The sequence below is a fragment of the Physeter macrocephalus genome, unplaced genomic scaffold, assembly GCF_002837175.3.
Source record: "Physeter macrocephalus isolate SW-GA unplaced genomic scaffold, ASM283717v5 random_213, whole genome shotgun sequence".
NCBI lineage: Eukaryota > Metazoa > Chordata > Mammalia > Artiodactyla > Physeteridae > Physeter > Physeter macrocephalus.
In genome coordinates this window covers 18,463-33,870 of record NW_021145499.1, presented here as the reverse complement: position 1 = coordinate 33,870, position 15,408 = coordinate 18,463, and the positions used below count along the sequence as shown (strand labels likewise).

The 15,408-nt window shown below is 55.8% G+C and overlaps 1 protein-coding gene across 1 annotated transcript in view; it reads left to right on the top strand.

The window, feature by feature from the left end:
* The window catches only part of LOC114484958 (dynamin-2-like), a gene marked incomplete at its 3' end in the record, with an annotated part of 56,865 nt that overhangs the window by 25,964 nt on the left and 15,493 nt on the right, over positions 1-15,408 (top strand). Inside the window, exon 2 of the mRNA XM_028484696.2 lies at positions 6,720-6,793. Coding sequence (XP_028340497.1) covers positions 6,720-6,793 — 74 coding nt within the window. The remainder of the gene's footprint in view (positions 1-6,719; positions 6,794-15,408) is intronic.

Below are 15,408 nucleotides of genomic sequence, written 5' to 3'. Positions count from 1 at the left end.
GAAGGCCTTGGATGTGGAGAAAAGTAGGCCCATTCAGGCTCCATTTGGAGGTGGAACCTGCAGGACTTGCCACTTGGCGGGGTGGGGGATGGGAGACAGGAGGAGCCCCTGCTCTGTGGTCTGAGTCTGGCCCTTGGGTAGGGACCACAAGGACACGGTGGCACATGCCTAGGGACACTGAGTGCAGGCTGGGCTCCAGGTAACCGATAGTTACTGTTGGATGGTATCGAGGGGGGACGTGGATGAGGCAGGGACCAGGGCAGGGACCAAGGGGGTGTGCACAGGCCGGATGTTGCGGCCTCGGAGACTGAGCGATGATGACCTCTACTTCTGTTCTAGCAAAACCACAGAGGAGTCCCCCCAGGCAGGTGGGGGTGACTGGGGGCTCTGCCCCATTGGTGTCCCACCCAGGTTCCCATCCTGATTCTGCTCCTTCCTTGCTGGGTGGTTTTTGCAGGTCTCGAAACTGAGCCTTAGTCTACCCATCTGTGAAATGGGGGTATTGACCCTGGCATCATTCCTTTGGCATTGCTAGAGGGTTTGCTGAGATGTTAACCTAAGATGGGGTTAGAGCTGGACTGGGTGGGTGGCCAGAGTTCCCTGTATGGGCTCTTGTGAGAGCCTGAGAGAGTCGGCCGGACATGACCCTGGGGCATGTGCTCCTGCCCAGGGGCTCTTCCTGTGGCTGGCATCGTGTGAGGTCTTCCAGCCCCACTGAGGCTTTGGGTGACCCCTTGAGGAATTGATGAGGAGGAGGGGATCCCAGCCCGCGGCCCTTGCCTGGGCCCTCACAGGCTCTGGCTTCGGGCTGACTCCTCCTCTGCCGGCTTTTGTGTTTGTTTTCCCTCTCCTGGGGTTTTGGTCTGCGTTGTTCCTGCGTCTCCACCCTCCTGGGGACTGCAAGTCAAAGTGCTCCTGGAGAGGCCTTGTGCTCCGTTCGGAAGACAGTAAATAAACAGCCTGGGCTTCGGAGCGGCCCACGGCGCCACCTCCTGTTGCGCCCTTCCCCTCCCTGCCCCCTACTGCCTTTCCCGGAGCCCTCATCACCTTCTAGGGAGAGGCAGCCCATTTTAGAGGCTGGAAACTGAGGCTCCAAGAGGGTGGAGTGACTTTTGCCAGGTCACGTATTCCGGTGGATGGGTGGCGTCCTCCCATCCCACAGGTGGCTGGGCCAGTGCCCAGAGAGGGCAGAGACCTGCCCAGGGTGGGAGCAGATCTGGGCTTTGAAGCCAGGCCGTCTGGCTCCAGCGTCCATGTTCCTCCTGTCCATTCAACATTTCATGAGCACCTGCTGTATGACAGGCTCTGTTCTAGGTGCTGGAGATCCAGTGGTGACCAGTTTAGGTGAAGAAGTCCCATCCTGACACAGGACTAGACCTCCCTGGAGGCCAAGTTGGTGGTAGTGGGAAGGGGCATGCATTTGGGAGGGAGAGGTGCCATCCACTGCATCTGCAGAGCCTGAGAGGAAGGCAGAGGGAACAGCCCTTGCAAAGGCTTGCAGGCCAGCAGGGCAGGGAAGAACCCAGAGTCTGGGACCGGTGGGCGGGGGGCGGCTATGAGGGGGCAGCCCTGGGGTGGGGGTGGGCAGGTGGGGGACCCTGTCAAACCTGGGATTGGTCATGTGACCTCTGCAGGAGGGAGGCTTGGAGGCCCAGGTTTCTGTTTTAGGAGGATAACCACATATAGCCTGGGAGGAGGATGGGTCAGAAGCCTGGGACGAGGGGTGGGCCCAATGGATTAGAGACCAAGGATGGTGCTGAAATGACCGTAGTTAACACTTATTGAGCACTTACTGTGTACCAGGGAGCAGAATAAACCCCAGATCCTGTTCTGGGGAGCTGACATGGGGGTGGTGAGGGGCAAACAAGAAGCAGATAAGTGACATCCAAGGGGTTAGTGCTTTGGAGAAAAATGAGGCACGGGAGGAAGATGGCGGGGGTGTTGGAGCTGTGAATGAGGGTGGGAGAAATCTCCCTATGGAGGTGTTGTTTGAGCCAGAGCTGTGGGGCGCGAGTCATGGGGGGCCTGTTTGTCTGCTACCTAGCTGCCCTCTGAGGTGAGAGGAGGTTTCCCCATTACTAACTAGGAAACCCAGATCAGAGAGGCTGGGAAGCTGGCCCAAGGTCACACAGTATGCAGGGCCACCTCGGGGCACAGTGCCCCTTGTAGCAGCTGGGAAGAGAGAGGAGGGGGGTGGGCACTTTGAGTCAGAGGGAGGGACTTGGTGGCCAGTGGAATGTGGGTGGGGTCAGGGAGGAGGAAGCTGATGACTGAGGCATGAAAGTTGCCTCCTGGTAAGTGGACAGTCGGTGTTGCAGGCAGAGCTGCTTGGGGGAGGAGGTTTCCTTCCACCACCCAGGCCAGGAGGGCCGCAAGAGTGCTCCCGCTGCTGGGTGCCAGGAAACCCTGTGGGCGGGCCTTACGGCACAGCCAGGCAGGCGCCTCCTTACCGAGCCCCTCGGAGATTTCCGGGGGGCTGCTTTTCAGGGACTGTTGAGGCTGAGGGTGGGTGTTGCAGTCCGGCGGCTTCCGGATACACGTCCCAGCCCAAGTCGCGGCCTTCCCCTGCGAGGGCCCAGAGCTCTCATCACGCTGGCCCTCGTGTTCTTCTGAGGCTCACATTGTCCGTTGTGTGTGGTGTCACCATTGTGCTCACGGTGCCTGGGCCCCCTGGACATACCCAGAGCAGTCACAGGACAGCACGTGTCAACACCAGTGGCGGAAAGCCTGGTCCTTGCCGGGGAGATGCCTGTAGCTTCCACGGCAGACATGCAGGCCCAGTGGCCGGGGGCCTTGGTGGTCAGAAGCTCAGACCCCATGGGTTTCAGTCTACACTCCTGCCACCCCTGGTTGCCAGGTGACCGTGGGCAGTCGCCCAACCTCTGGGCCTAGTGACCTCCGTAAAATGGAGCTCACAGACCACCTTGTTGGATCTTGTCATGGTTAAATGGGTTAAGTGGCACGGAAAGTTCTCAGCTTTTTGCCTGGCATACAGTGAGCTCTCGACCACTGTTAGCTACTCTTAAAAAAAATTCTTTTTGGAGTCAGTAATCCATGTGGATGATGCAGAATTCAGAGATGTTCCAGAACAGTGCAATGACTCTTCCCCCCCACCCTAATCCCCTGCAACAGGCCCCAACCACCCTGGGCTCTGTTTTGAGGCTTTTTATTTACTTACAAAACACACTCTTCCACACCTTTTGTTTTCCTCACTTAATACACCCAGAAGGAAGTTCCGTGTCAGGAGATAAAAAGCTCTTTTTTGTTGTTGTTTTTGGGTGTGTGTGTAAGATTATAATGTTTTTGTAGGCAAATTTTAATGGAGTGCTCTCTCTGTGCTTTGTATCTGAGTCTTCACGAGTGCGTGTTCCTGGACCTCCTTGTGCTGTGACCTTGAATTTAGATATGGTAAATTGTCCTAATCTTATATGTACACCTTCAATTTTAAAATAAATGCATGCACTGGTCAGATCAAGATAGAGGGCGTTGTCATCACCCGACAAAGTCCCCTCCTGCCCCTTCTAGTCAGTTCCCCCAGAGGGGACCAACTGCTCTGATTTCTATCGGCAGAAACTAGTTTTGCCTGTTCAAGGTTAGGTCTACCCTGTGACTCAGCAAGAGAAACAAGGGCATATGTCAACAAAAGGCATGGATGAGAATGTTCATAGCAGCTTTATTTGTAATGGCCCCGAGCTGGAAAGAAAACCCCTCGCTCCACACCAAAAGCCTCATCACGGGCTTCCCTGGTGGCGCAGTGGTTGAGAATCTGCCTGCCGATGCAGGGGACACGGGTTCGTGCTCCGGTCCGGGAGGATCCCACATGCCACGGAGCTACTGGGCCCGTGAGCCATGGCCGCTGAGCCTGCGCGTCCGGAGCCTGTGCCCCACAACGTGAGAGGCACGCGTAAGATAAAAAAAAAAAAAAAAAAAAAAGCCTCATCAGCTTGCGAGTGGATGAACAGACTGTGGACCATCCACGCAGTGGCGCACGGGTCAGCAAGGACAAGGAACCAGCCCTGATCACACACAGCGTGGAGGAGCCGCCCGGGTGGGACACTGGGGATTCCATTCACATGCTGCTCCTGTCTTGTTTGGTTTTTGACCAAAGCCCTCTTACCCCCATGATGTGTCTTCTTTGTCCCCACCCACACCGTCTCACGTGGTTCCCGTCAGGAGGTTGGCACTGGTGTCCCCAGCACCTCCAAGGTGCTCAGTAGGTGTGAGTAATACTTGAGTGAACAAGCTTGTGACCTTGGCCAGGTCACAAATCCTTGCTGCTCCTCAGTCTCCTCATCTGCCAAATGGGAGAATGGGAGTCACGCTCAGGGTGTCACGCTGCGTGAAGCAGGTGTGAAGTACGGGCAGGGCAGGGTGGCCCACGGGTTCTTTGTCATCCTTGGGAATGCGGCTCCATGGGTAGCATCGGAGGTGTGGAGGGTTGACCATGCCGCCAGGGGCTGTGGGCTTTATCCCCCCCTCCCCCGGGGGCTTGTGCGTGCCCTTGGGGCATCCTTCCCTCTGTTTTGGCCCTTCCCTTCCTGCATGGCCTTCTCCACCCAACCTGTTCCCCAGTCATGGCTGGCTGTCTCCTCAGCTCTTCTTGACTCTTCTCCGGAGTCTGTCGACTGCCCTCTGTGTCCCTGCCATCCCCCAATCCAGCCCGTCATCGCTCTCCTTGACCAGTGCAGTTGCCTCCTGCCTGCCTCTTGGCTCCCACCCTCACCCCTGAAGCTGCCAGAGGGGTCTTTTATTTTATTTATTTTTTATTGTTTTTATTTTTTGGCCGTGCCACGTGGCATGTGAGATCTTAGTTCCCCGACCAGGGATCGAACTCGTGTCCCCTGCATTGGAAGCGCAGAGTCTTAACCACTGGACCACCACCAGGAAAGTCCCCAGAGGGGTCTTTTAAAGCCACATACCTTTAAAAGCACACAGGGTTATGATCTGACTGTCCCTCAACAGTGACAGCAAGTGGCCTTGCTCTAAGAATGCCGACCAGCCTTCTCCCCGTGACCTCCAGCACCAGTCACCCCACCCCTCTCTGGGCCCGTTCACTCGTCCACTCCAGCGCCCCACTCTGCTGCTCACAGCAGCGCCCCCATAGGACCTCCAGAGCCGATCTGCCCCTGGGATGCCCCTCATCTCCCAGGCCGACCTGTGGCGTGGTCACTGCCGTGTCCCTTTGCCCAGCCAGAGGAGGCGCTGCATAAGCGTGGTGGGACCGCCCACAGCCGATGGGGCGCGACCCTCATAGTGCATGGCGTGCGGTGAGGGCGCGCCTCCTCCCTCATTCCGCCCACTGGGCTAACAGGTTCCCAGGGGTTCCGACACCCAGCCCATGCTGAGAACCAGCAGCCTCCTCTGGGGCTCTCTCTGGGGTTCCCGATACAAGTAGGGTGCCCCTGAGACACTGGTTGTCACAGTTCTGGGGAGTGGTGTGGCACCAAGGATGCTTGCCTGTATGAAACACACCTGCCCAGTGTTCTGCACAAATTTCAGATAATCCGAATGTTTATCTGGGTGCAAAACTTGTTTAAAATTCCCTGAGCCTAGAACCTTTCTCCATTTTACATGGAACAACAAAGAATCCTTTGCCTGGCTTTGGTGATCTCTGAAAATGTTGCTTCTTTTGTGCCTGCCTGGACCCCTGCTCTTTTGCTTTCCCTTTTTTTTTTTTTTTTTTTTTTGCCGCGCCCATGCAGCTTGCGGGATCTTAGTTCCCCCACCAGGGATCTAACCTGGGCCTTCAGCAGTGAAAACGCAGAGTCCTAACCACTGGACTGCCAGGGAATTCCCTTGCTTTCCTTTCTTGATGGTCCAGGGTGGCTCCTGGCTTTCCCACTTTGCATGAATCCAGGTGTATTAGTGTAAGTCAGTGCAGGTAGTGCCTGTGTATTTCCATAGTGAAATACATAGCATATATATTTATTTTTATTAAACAGCTTTATTGAGGGATCATTTACATGCTAGGAAATTCACCCATTTCAAATGCAGTGATTTTTAGTAAATGTATAGTAAGTATTAGTAAACAGCACTACAGTCCAACTTTAGGACATTTCCATCACTCCAGAAAGCTCTCCGCTCTCAGTTTCCCACCCCTGGGGCAACCACTGATCCACTCTCCACCTCTATCGATTTGTCTTTTTGGGACATGAAACACATCGTGTTTTGTCATTAAATATTTTCCTTTTATTTTAGTCTTTATATCATATGTATGGCATTATATTACTTAAAAAAATGTAGGTAGGAAATGTACTGATCTGGGGACTTCCCCGGGCAGTCCAGTGGTTAAGACTCTGCACTTGCACCGCAGGGGACATGGGTTCGATCCCTGGTCAGGGAACTAAGATCCTGCATGCCACACGGTGTGGTAAAAAAAAAAAAAAGAAAAAAAAGAAAAATGTACTGATCTCTTTTGGGTCTGGGGGTCCAAATATTTGGCAGGGAAAGGGCTCTTTGGGCATGCTGGGGCCGGAGCATAGCCAGCTGGAGGGAAATGGTTCCGTTTGTCGCTAACCTTGAATCCAGCCCCTCCCCCATTCCTCTGTGGCCTCAGGACCCTCCAAGGCCAGAGCTTTCCCTGGTACCCTGCTGGGGTTGGTGTCTTTGCTGAGATCACCCAGATTGCAAGAGGGGATTGCTCCACTCCGTGTGGCCACACTTCCTGCCCCCTGCAAGCCGGCCTCGTGAGTAATTTCTGACCCTTTCCCCTCCCACAGGGACTTCCTTCCCCGAGGTTCAGGAATCGTCACTCGGCGGCCTCTCATCCTGCAGCTCATCTTCTCAAAAACAGGTACGACGGGGTGGCTTGTAGCCCAAACAGGAAACGAACGTGGAAGCGGTGCCCAGCGGGAGCCAGGGGCCTTCTGACGAGTCTCGGGTCTTAGGCTGCCATTTGGGTTTGAATTCACTTTTTCCTTGTATGCAGGGAAGTTGAAGCACAGTTCATTGAGCACCTCCACCCGCCCCCAGCATCCTCAGCTGTGACCAGGCCATCAGGTGCCATATTTCTGGCTCTATCGTAGATGACACATTTTTGCTGAACACTTTCACAATCAATAGCAGACATGTGACATGTCAACCCGAAATGCTTCAGTGCATCTCCCTTTGCAATAAGGACACTCTCTTACATTCATAGGACCACACCCAAGAAAAGTCATCATTTCTGCCCGTTATCTTACACCCAGTCCATACTCATGTTGCCAATTGTCCCCCAGATATCTTCCCTGGCTGGTTCTACAGCTGCTCTGATCAGTCCCACACTACCCTTCATTGTCGTGTCTCCTCTTTTCATTAGAGCAGCATCCCCACTGTTTCATTTTTTTTCCCCCCACCGTTTCTTTTTAAACTACAACACTGACTTTTGGGGAGAGACCCGGCCTGTTGAATATAGAATGGCCCACATGTAGATTTTTTTCTGTCCTCCCCTCGGTGGCCTCCGCTCTTCCCACACAAGTCTGACATAACATGGGCATGTCTCCCAACTTGAAACCCACTTGGCTTCCTTGTAAAGCATCTCAGGTCAGAGGCTGGAAGGGGAGAGGGGAGCCGTTGGGGGTGGGGCTTCTCTTCTCTCCAGAGCCCCCAGGGGTCTCCATGCTGCTTCCCCACTTACCTGGAATGTCAGCCACGGTCGGTTCCGCACTCGGTGTGCCAGCGTCACCACAGGCCATGTTAAACACCCCCACTCTGGGAAGGCCGCTGACATACTCCCGTTTTACAGATTGGGAAACTGAGGTTTAACCAGGTTACCTGCCTTTCACCTGGGATCAGTACCCAGATGGGGTCAGACCTCAGACTCCACTCTCAGCTGGTTCTAGTCCCTTCATCTCACCTTCATCTTCCGGGCCTTCACCCAATCCACCTGCGGGAAGGCGGGACACCATTGAGAGACTGCAGTTGATTGGTCCAGTGCCCGCCAGGGGCGAGCCAATGGGCTGCCTCCTCTGGGTTCAGGTGTCCAATCAGCTGTGCCAGGAAGGGCAGCGGCAGGGCCGCAAGTTTTCAGATGTCAACGGGATCAGAGTCACATAGGGCTTGGCCCATTGGGTTTCTGTTTCACATTCAGTAGGTTGGTGGAGGGTGGAGGGGTGAGAATCTGCATTTTTAATGAGTTCCCAGGTCATGTTGATGCTTTTGGCCCCTGACTACATTGGGAAAACCTCTGCCGTGGTGGGTGGGGGCTGAGAGCTAATACTGCCCAGGTTCAGATCCTGGCTTTGTAGCTTACTGGCTGTCTGGCCTCTGGGGAGGGACTGCTGCTCACAGCTGTGTTTCCTGTCTGGACAGTGAAGATAATAATAGTACTGCCTTTGTCGGTTGCCATGAAGACCGTATTATTCAATACACGTACAGCCCGTAGAACAGTGCCTGGCACACTCCAGGCCCTTGCCGAGTGGTGCCATCCCATTGGCTGTGGTTTTGTGCTTGCTGCCAGCCTGTTTGGGGACAGCTTGCTGTTTGGGGAACAGGTTGGCTGGCTTCCTGCAATAGAAGGTCCGTGGCATTGTCATGGCGGGAGGGCTCCTCCATCACCTCCCCAGTGGCTGTCACCCAGCAATAATCCAGTGAGCACTTGCTGCATACCACAAGCTGGTGCAGGGCTGGGGCACAGTGGTGAGCAGGACCAGGGATGCTGCCACCACCTGTCATCTTGCCTCTTGGTGCTTCTTTTAGTGCTGAGGGACAGTGTAGGGGGAGACTTGGGTCGAGAGCAGGAGGGAGACACAAAGACATGGCCCTCACCAGATGCGAATATGTGTGGTGGTGGTGGGGCGACTCAGTCCATCGGGTGGGAGTATCACAGGGCTTCTCCGAGGAAGTGATGTTTGAGCCGAGGCTGACAGGTGCTTGGGGGTGTGTTGGGGGAGGGGAAACTCTCCCTCCTAGCAGAGAGTGGTACATGTGAAGACCATGAGGCAGCGATGCCCAGCGTGGCCTGCTGGAGGAACTGAAATTCCTTCTAATGGGGGAGAGAAGAGAAGCACATGACAGGTGACAGCCCTATGGGAGCACATCTGCCCAGCGTCTGCCCCGGATGATGCTGAAATCTCCATTACTGTCACCCCACTTTACAGAGGAGGGAACTGAAGCTTCTAAGCCTCTTGCCTGAGGGCACATGGGAGGGCCATCTTGAAAGCCCAGTCTTAAACTCATTCTGTGGGAGTGTGGCCTTAGGCCAAGGTGTGGTTTGACCAGATCCTGTGGCCGCTGGTGGAGAAGAGACCACCACCCAGAGACCAGCTCTGGGGCAGGGGGACCCAGGAAGTAGGGATGGGGTGGCAGCCGCGGAGATGGAGACATATAGTTGGATCCTGTTGGGCTGCGGCTGGGGGTGTGGGGTGGGGGAGAGGGGTCCAGGGTGTCCCACGTGGGAGTGCTCCTTGCTGTGTCCCAGCTTGCACACTCTCCCCCCACCGACCATGGCATTCCCAATCTCTCTCTCTCTTTTTTTTTTTGGCTGCGTTGGGTCTTCGATGCTGCGTGCGGGCTTTTTCTGGTTGCGGCGAGCGGGCGCTACTCTTCCTTGCGCTGCGCGGGCTTCTCATTGCAGTGGCTTCTCTTGTTGCGGAGCACAGGCTCTAGGTGCGCGGGCTTCAGTAGTTGTGGTGCGCAGGCGTCAGTAATTGTGGCACGTGGGCTCAGTAGTTGCAGCACGCGGACTCTAGAGCGCAGGCTCAGTAGCTGTGGCGCACGGGCTTAGTTGCTCCGCGGCATGTGGGATCTTCCCAGACCAGGGATCGAACCCGTATCTCCTGCGTTGGCAGATGGATTTTTAACCACTGCGCCACCAGGGAAGTCCCTTCCTAGTCTCTTAATATCCCAAGCAGATGTGAGCTGGGCCTTGGCCGGATGCCAGGGAGGCAGCGTGAGCACTCCGAGGGTCCTGGCCCTCCCTGACCTCAGCCTGTTGGGTGCGGCACACGCGGGGTTGCTATGGTCCAGCTGAGAGGGGAAAGCACAGGGGATTATGGGAGATGATACCAGATACTGGATCTACTTTGGGCCAGGGGCCCGGGGAGAACATTCTAGGCAGGGCAACAGCTGTGTTGTGAAGCTGTGAGGTGAGGCTGGGGAGGGCCCGGGAGGCAGGTGGCACATCCTGTCAGGTGTGATAAGGGGTTCAGGTGTTGGGAACCCGAGTGGCATTCAGGGTGTGGAGAGACCGGCTTAGCCCATTGGCTGCCTTGTGGAGGAGGGACAGACAGGCGCAGGAGTGCAGGTGGGGAGGCCGGGGAGAAGTTGGCCTGGTGCCAGGTGAGAGGTGTTGGGGCCTGGCCCAGGGTGGTACTGTGGTGGTGAGGGCAGAGTCTGCAGTGATCTCGAGGTGGGGAGCCCAGGTGACGGTCACCAAGGCACCAGGGCTGGGGGAGACACTGATAAGAGGGAGGAAGCTGAGCGCAGTGTGGGACTTGGTGATGGCCGGGGCTTTAGAGCTTTCTAGGGGCTACACGGGGCTGCATTGCTCCTAGAGATTAAAGTTTTGTTCAGGTGGTTCTCAGGGACAGGACTCCAGAGCCAGGCTGCCACCCCTTCCTATCCGCGACCTCGGGCAAGTAGCTTCCCTCTCTGTGCCTCGGCCTCCTCATCTGTAGAATGGGGTGGTAGTGGTGACTCCCTTGTGGCCCTGGCACCCCATGAGTCTGTGGTGTGGCTGTCGCCTCCTGTAAGGTCTGGAGTCCCTCGTACCATAAGTTCCTAATTCTCTGACTTTGGCAGCGCCCAGTGGCGCCCTGCTTCTCTTCATCCACGTTGGTCTCAGTGAGCCATTACTTTTAATTGGCTTAGTTTAAAAATTACGTCAGACCGCAGCCACCAGGAAGTTTTGGTGCCTCACGGGGGAACCCTGCTCCTCCTTGGGAACCACCCCTGGACCTCGTAAACCCTGGGTGCTGGGGACTGTTCTTGTGTGGAATGTGCACGAGCCTCCCCTCCCAGCCTTGACCTTGGCCGGTGCTCACAGGAGCCGGAGAGGGAATGTCAGGGCTTGGCTCTCAGCCTCCTTGAGGCTTCGTGGCTCCCACGGGGCCTTGCTGGCCTCTGGGACCTCACCTCCTCCTGGTGCCACAATCTTCCTCTTCATCCTTAGGACCAGCTCGATTGTTCCCACCTCTGGACCTTCACGCTCGCTGTGCGTCCTGCCTGGAACACCCTGCCCCATCCTCCTCCTCCTCCTCCTCCTCCTCCTCCTCCTCCTCCTCCTTCTCCTCCCCCTCCTCCCCTGGGTGAGCCCCACCCCCAAGCCCCACCCCACTCACTGCTGCCTTAGTTCTTCTACAGCGTGCGTTATGAGGCACCATCCTGTTCTCTTATTTCCTTTTTTTATTCCCTTAATACATATTTATTTACTTATTTATTTATTTGTGCCGGGTCTTAGTTGCAGCACGTGGGATCTTCGTTGCCTCATGCAGGATCTTTGTTGCCACATGCGGGTTCCTTTAGTTGCAGCATGCGGGATCTTTACTTGCAGCATGCAGGATCTAGTTCCCTGACCAGGGATTGAACCCGGGCCCCCTGCATTGGGAGTGCGGAGACTTAACCACTGGACCACCAGGGAAATCCCTTGTATTTTCTTTCTTTCTTTCTTTCTTTTTTTAATTAATTAATTAATTATCTATCTATCTATTTATTTATTTATTCTTGGCCGCGTTGGGTCCTTGTTGCTGCGTGTGGGCTTTCTCTGCTTGCGATGAGCGGGGGCTACTCTTCGTTGCGGTGCACAGGCTTCTCATTTCGGTGGCTTCTCTTGCTGCTGAGCATGGGCTCTAGGCATGCGGGCTCAGTAGTTGCGGCATGTGGGCTCTAGGGCACGCAGGCTTCAGTAGTTGTGGCTCGTGGGCTCTAGAGCGTAGGCTCAGTAGTTGTGCCACACGGGCCTAGTTGCTCCACGGCATGTGGGATCTTCCTGGACCAGGGCTTGAACCCGTGTCCCGTGCATTGGCAGGCAGACTCTTACCACTGCACCACCAGGGAAGTCCCCCTCGTATTTTCTTGATGGTCTCTCTCTCTCTCCCCCTGCCTCAACATCAGTGCCACCAGAGCAGGGCCGCTGACCTGCTTTGTCCATCGCTCTCCCCTGTGCCCAGCATGGGGCCTGGCACCCAGTAGATGCTCCATCATCATGGGACAGGTGCCTAGCCATGCTCTGAAGAGCTGCTGCTGTGTTCCTTCTCTCCCGTGGGAGAGTATCCATGACTGTGTGTGCAGCACCTTTCCCTGGCCAGCCTGGCCCTGGCAGGGCCCTTTCTATAAAGCCTATAGACCCTGCCATGGTCGGGGTGTGGCCTTGTGTCTCCATAAGGAAACCAAGCTGGGAGCTGGCGAGGGTCAGGTGGGAGCTGGTCAGGATGGCAGCCTGGGACTGTCACCTTCACCAGTGTGTGTTTTTTCCCACATCAACAACCAGTTCTCCAGTTGTCAGTGGACACTGATCCAGTGTCCTCCAATTTAACTCAGTTCTGACACTCCCTACCTGGAGGCAGCATCGCATCCCACAGGTTAAGGGGTCAGTCCCACCAGACTGTACCCCCGCACCCGCTTCAGATGCCAATCCCAAGTCCAGGCTGTCACCTGTGCTTCTGACCGCCCGACTCTAGATCAGAGGTTCCTATGAGCCCCTCCTTGGGTTCAATCAATTTTCCAGAGTGGTCCACAGTGCTCAGAGAAACATTTTACTCCCCAGATTCCCGGTTCATTATAAAAAGATATGTATAGCTCAGGAAGAGCCACATGGAAAAGATGCATGAGGCAAGGTATGGGGAAGGGACAAGGAGCTTTTGCGCCCTGTCCAGCCTCGCCACTCTCTCGGCCCCTGCACCTGCTCACCAACCTGGAAGCTCTCTGAACGCCATCCTTTTGGGGTTTTATGGAAGATGTAGGGAATGGTTGATTAAATCATTCCCATGAGTGCTTGATTCAACCTTCAGCCTCTGTTTCCTCCCCGGAGGTCAAGGGGTGGGACTGAAGTTTCCAACCTTGTAATCACAGCTGGCTGGTTTCCCTGGTAACCAGCCCCCATCAGATGCGCAGGCTCGGCGGCCATGGCTCACGGGCCCAGCCGCTCCGCGGCATGTGGGATCTTCCCGGACCGGGACACGAACCCGTGTCCCCTGCATCGGCAGGCGGACTCTCAACCGCTGCGCCACCAGGGAAGCCCTGAATATCACTCTTATCACTAGAACATTCCAAGGATTTTAGAAGCTCTGTGTCAGAAGTAGAGGGAAGACCAAATACATATTTCTTATTATAAATCGTAATGTCATACCTTCCTGTGTCCAGAATGTGTCCTAGAATGGGAGGTGTTCACGACTTGTCTCAAATCTGGGGGTGGGGGGGATTGAGGACCACACGGACTCGGAGATGCCACGTGCTTTGCCCCCTTCCTGGTCAGCTGAAAGCTCTGAAGAGTTCCTCAAGTCTGGATCCCTTCGGTCATGTGGTGCTCAGGGTCTCCCAGGTGTCTCTGAGCCCCAAGTTGTTCCTCCTGGGCTGTGCCGGCCAGACCAGCATGTTTGTCGACAGGTTGGGGAAGGCAGACCCCCATCTCCGCTGCCCGGGGTCGGCCTGGTTGTTCTCTTCTTTGTTGGGTTGAGAATGGAGAAGGGGTGGGACGTGCTCCCGAAGGTCAGGACAGAACCCTCACACACCCCCGTGAAGCACTGAAACCCCAGGGAGTGTCGGAAGTTGCCCTAAGCCCGGCAGCTGAGCTATCTGCACGCTGTCTCTGGGCCTGGCACTACTGGATTGCTTTATCACATCGCTGACCCTGGGCTCTGTGTTGTCCTGTTTCACTGTGGGGAAACTGAGGCGCTCCCACCTCCCTCTCATCTTCCTGTCACCTCCCCAAGTCATGCTGTGGTGCCTGACTTGCGTTCTCCAGGCCCGCGGGGTTTCTCTAGTTGGCGGCGAGCGGGGGCTCCTCTTCGTTGCAGGCGCATGCTTCTCGTTGCGGTGGCTTCTTTTGTTTCGGAGCACGGGCTCTAGGCATGTGGGCTTGTATAGCTCAGGAAGAGCCACATGGAAAAGATGCATGAGGCAAGGTATGGGGAAGGGACAAGGAGCTTTTGCGCCCTGTCCAGCCTCGCCACTCTCTCGGCCCCTGCACCTGCTCACCAACCTGGAAGCTCTCTGAACGCCATCCTTTTGGGGTTTTATGGAAGATGTAGGGAATGGTTGATTAAATCATTCCCATGAGTGCTTGATTCAACCTTCAGCCTCTGTTTCCTCCCCGGAGGTCAAGGGGTGGGACTGAAGTTTCCAACCTTGTAATCACAGCTGGCTGGTTTCCCTGGTAACCAGCCCCCATCAGATGCGCAGGCTCGGCGGCCATGGCTCACGGGCCCAGCCGCTCCGCGGCATGTGGGATCTTCCCGGACCGGGACACGAACCCGTGTCCCCTGCATCGGCAGGCGGACTCTCAACCGCTGCGCCACCAGGGAAGCCCTGAATATCACTCTTATCACTAGAACATTCCAAGGATTTTAGAAGCTCTGTGTCAGAAGTAGAGGGAAGACCAAATACATATTTCTTATTATAAATCGTAATGTCATACCTTCCTGTGTCCAGAATGTGTCCTAGAATGGGAGGTGTTCACGACTTGTCTCAAATCTGGGGGTGGGGGGGATTGAGGACCACACGGACTCGGAGATGCCACGTGCTTTGCCCCCTTCCTGGTCAGCTGAAAGCTCTGAAGAGTTCCTCAAGTCTGGATCCCTTCGGTCATGTGGTGCTCAGGGTCTCCCAGGTGTCTCTGAGCCCCAAGTTGTTCCTCCTGGGCTGTGCCGGCCAGACCAGCATGTTTGTCGACAGGTTGGGGAAGGCAGACCCCCATCTCCGCTGCCCGGGGTCGGCCTGGTTGTTCTCTTCTTTGTTGGGTTGAGAATGGAGAAGGGGTGGGACGTGCTCCCGAAGGTCAGGACAGAACCCTCACACACCCCCGTGAAGCACTGAAACCCCAGGGAGTGTCGGAAGTTGCCCTAAGCCCGGCAGCTGAGCTATCTGCACGCTGTCTCTGGGCCTGGCACTACTGGATTGCTTTATCACATCGCTGACCCTGGGCTCTGTGTTGTCCTGTTTCACTGTGGGGAAACTGAGGCGCTCCCACCTCCCTCTCATCTTCCTGTCACCTCCCCAAGTCATGCTGTGGTGCCTGACTTGCGTTCTCCAGGCCCGCGGGGTTTCTCTAGTTGGCGGCGAGCGGGGGCTCCTCTTCGTTGCAGGCGCATGCTTCTCGTTGCGGTGGCTTCTTTTGTTTCGGAGCACGGGCTCTAGGCATGTGGGCTTCAGTAGTTGTGGCACACGGGCTCAGTAGTTGTGGCTTGCGGGCTCTAGCACGCAGGCTCAGTAGTTGTGGAGCATAGGCTTAGTTGCTCCGCGGCATGTGGGATCTTCCCGGACCAGGGCTCAAGC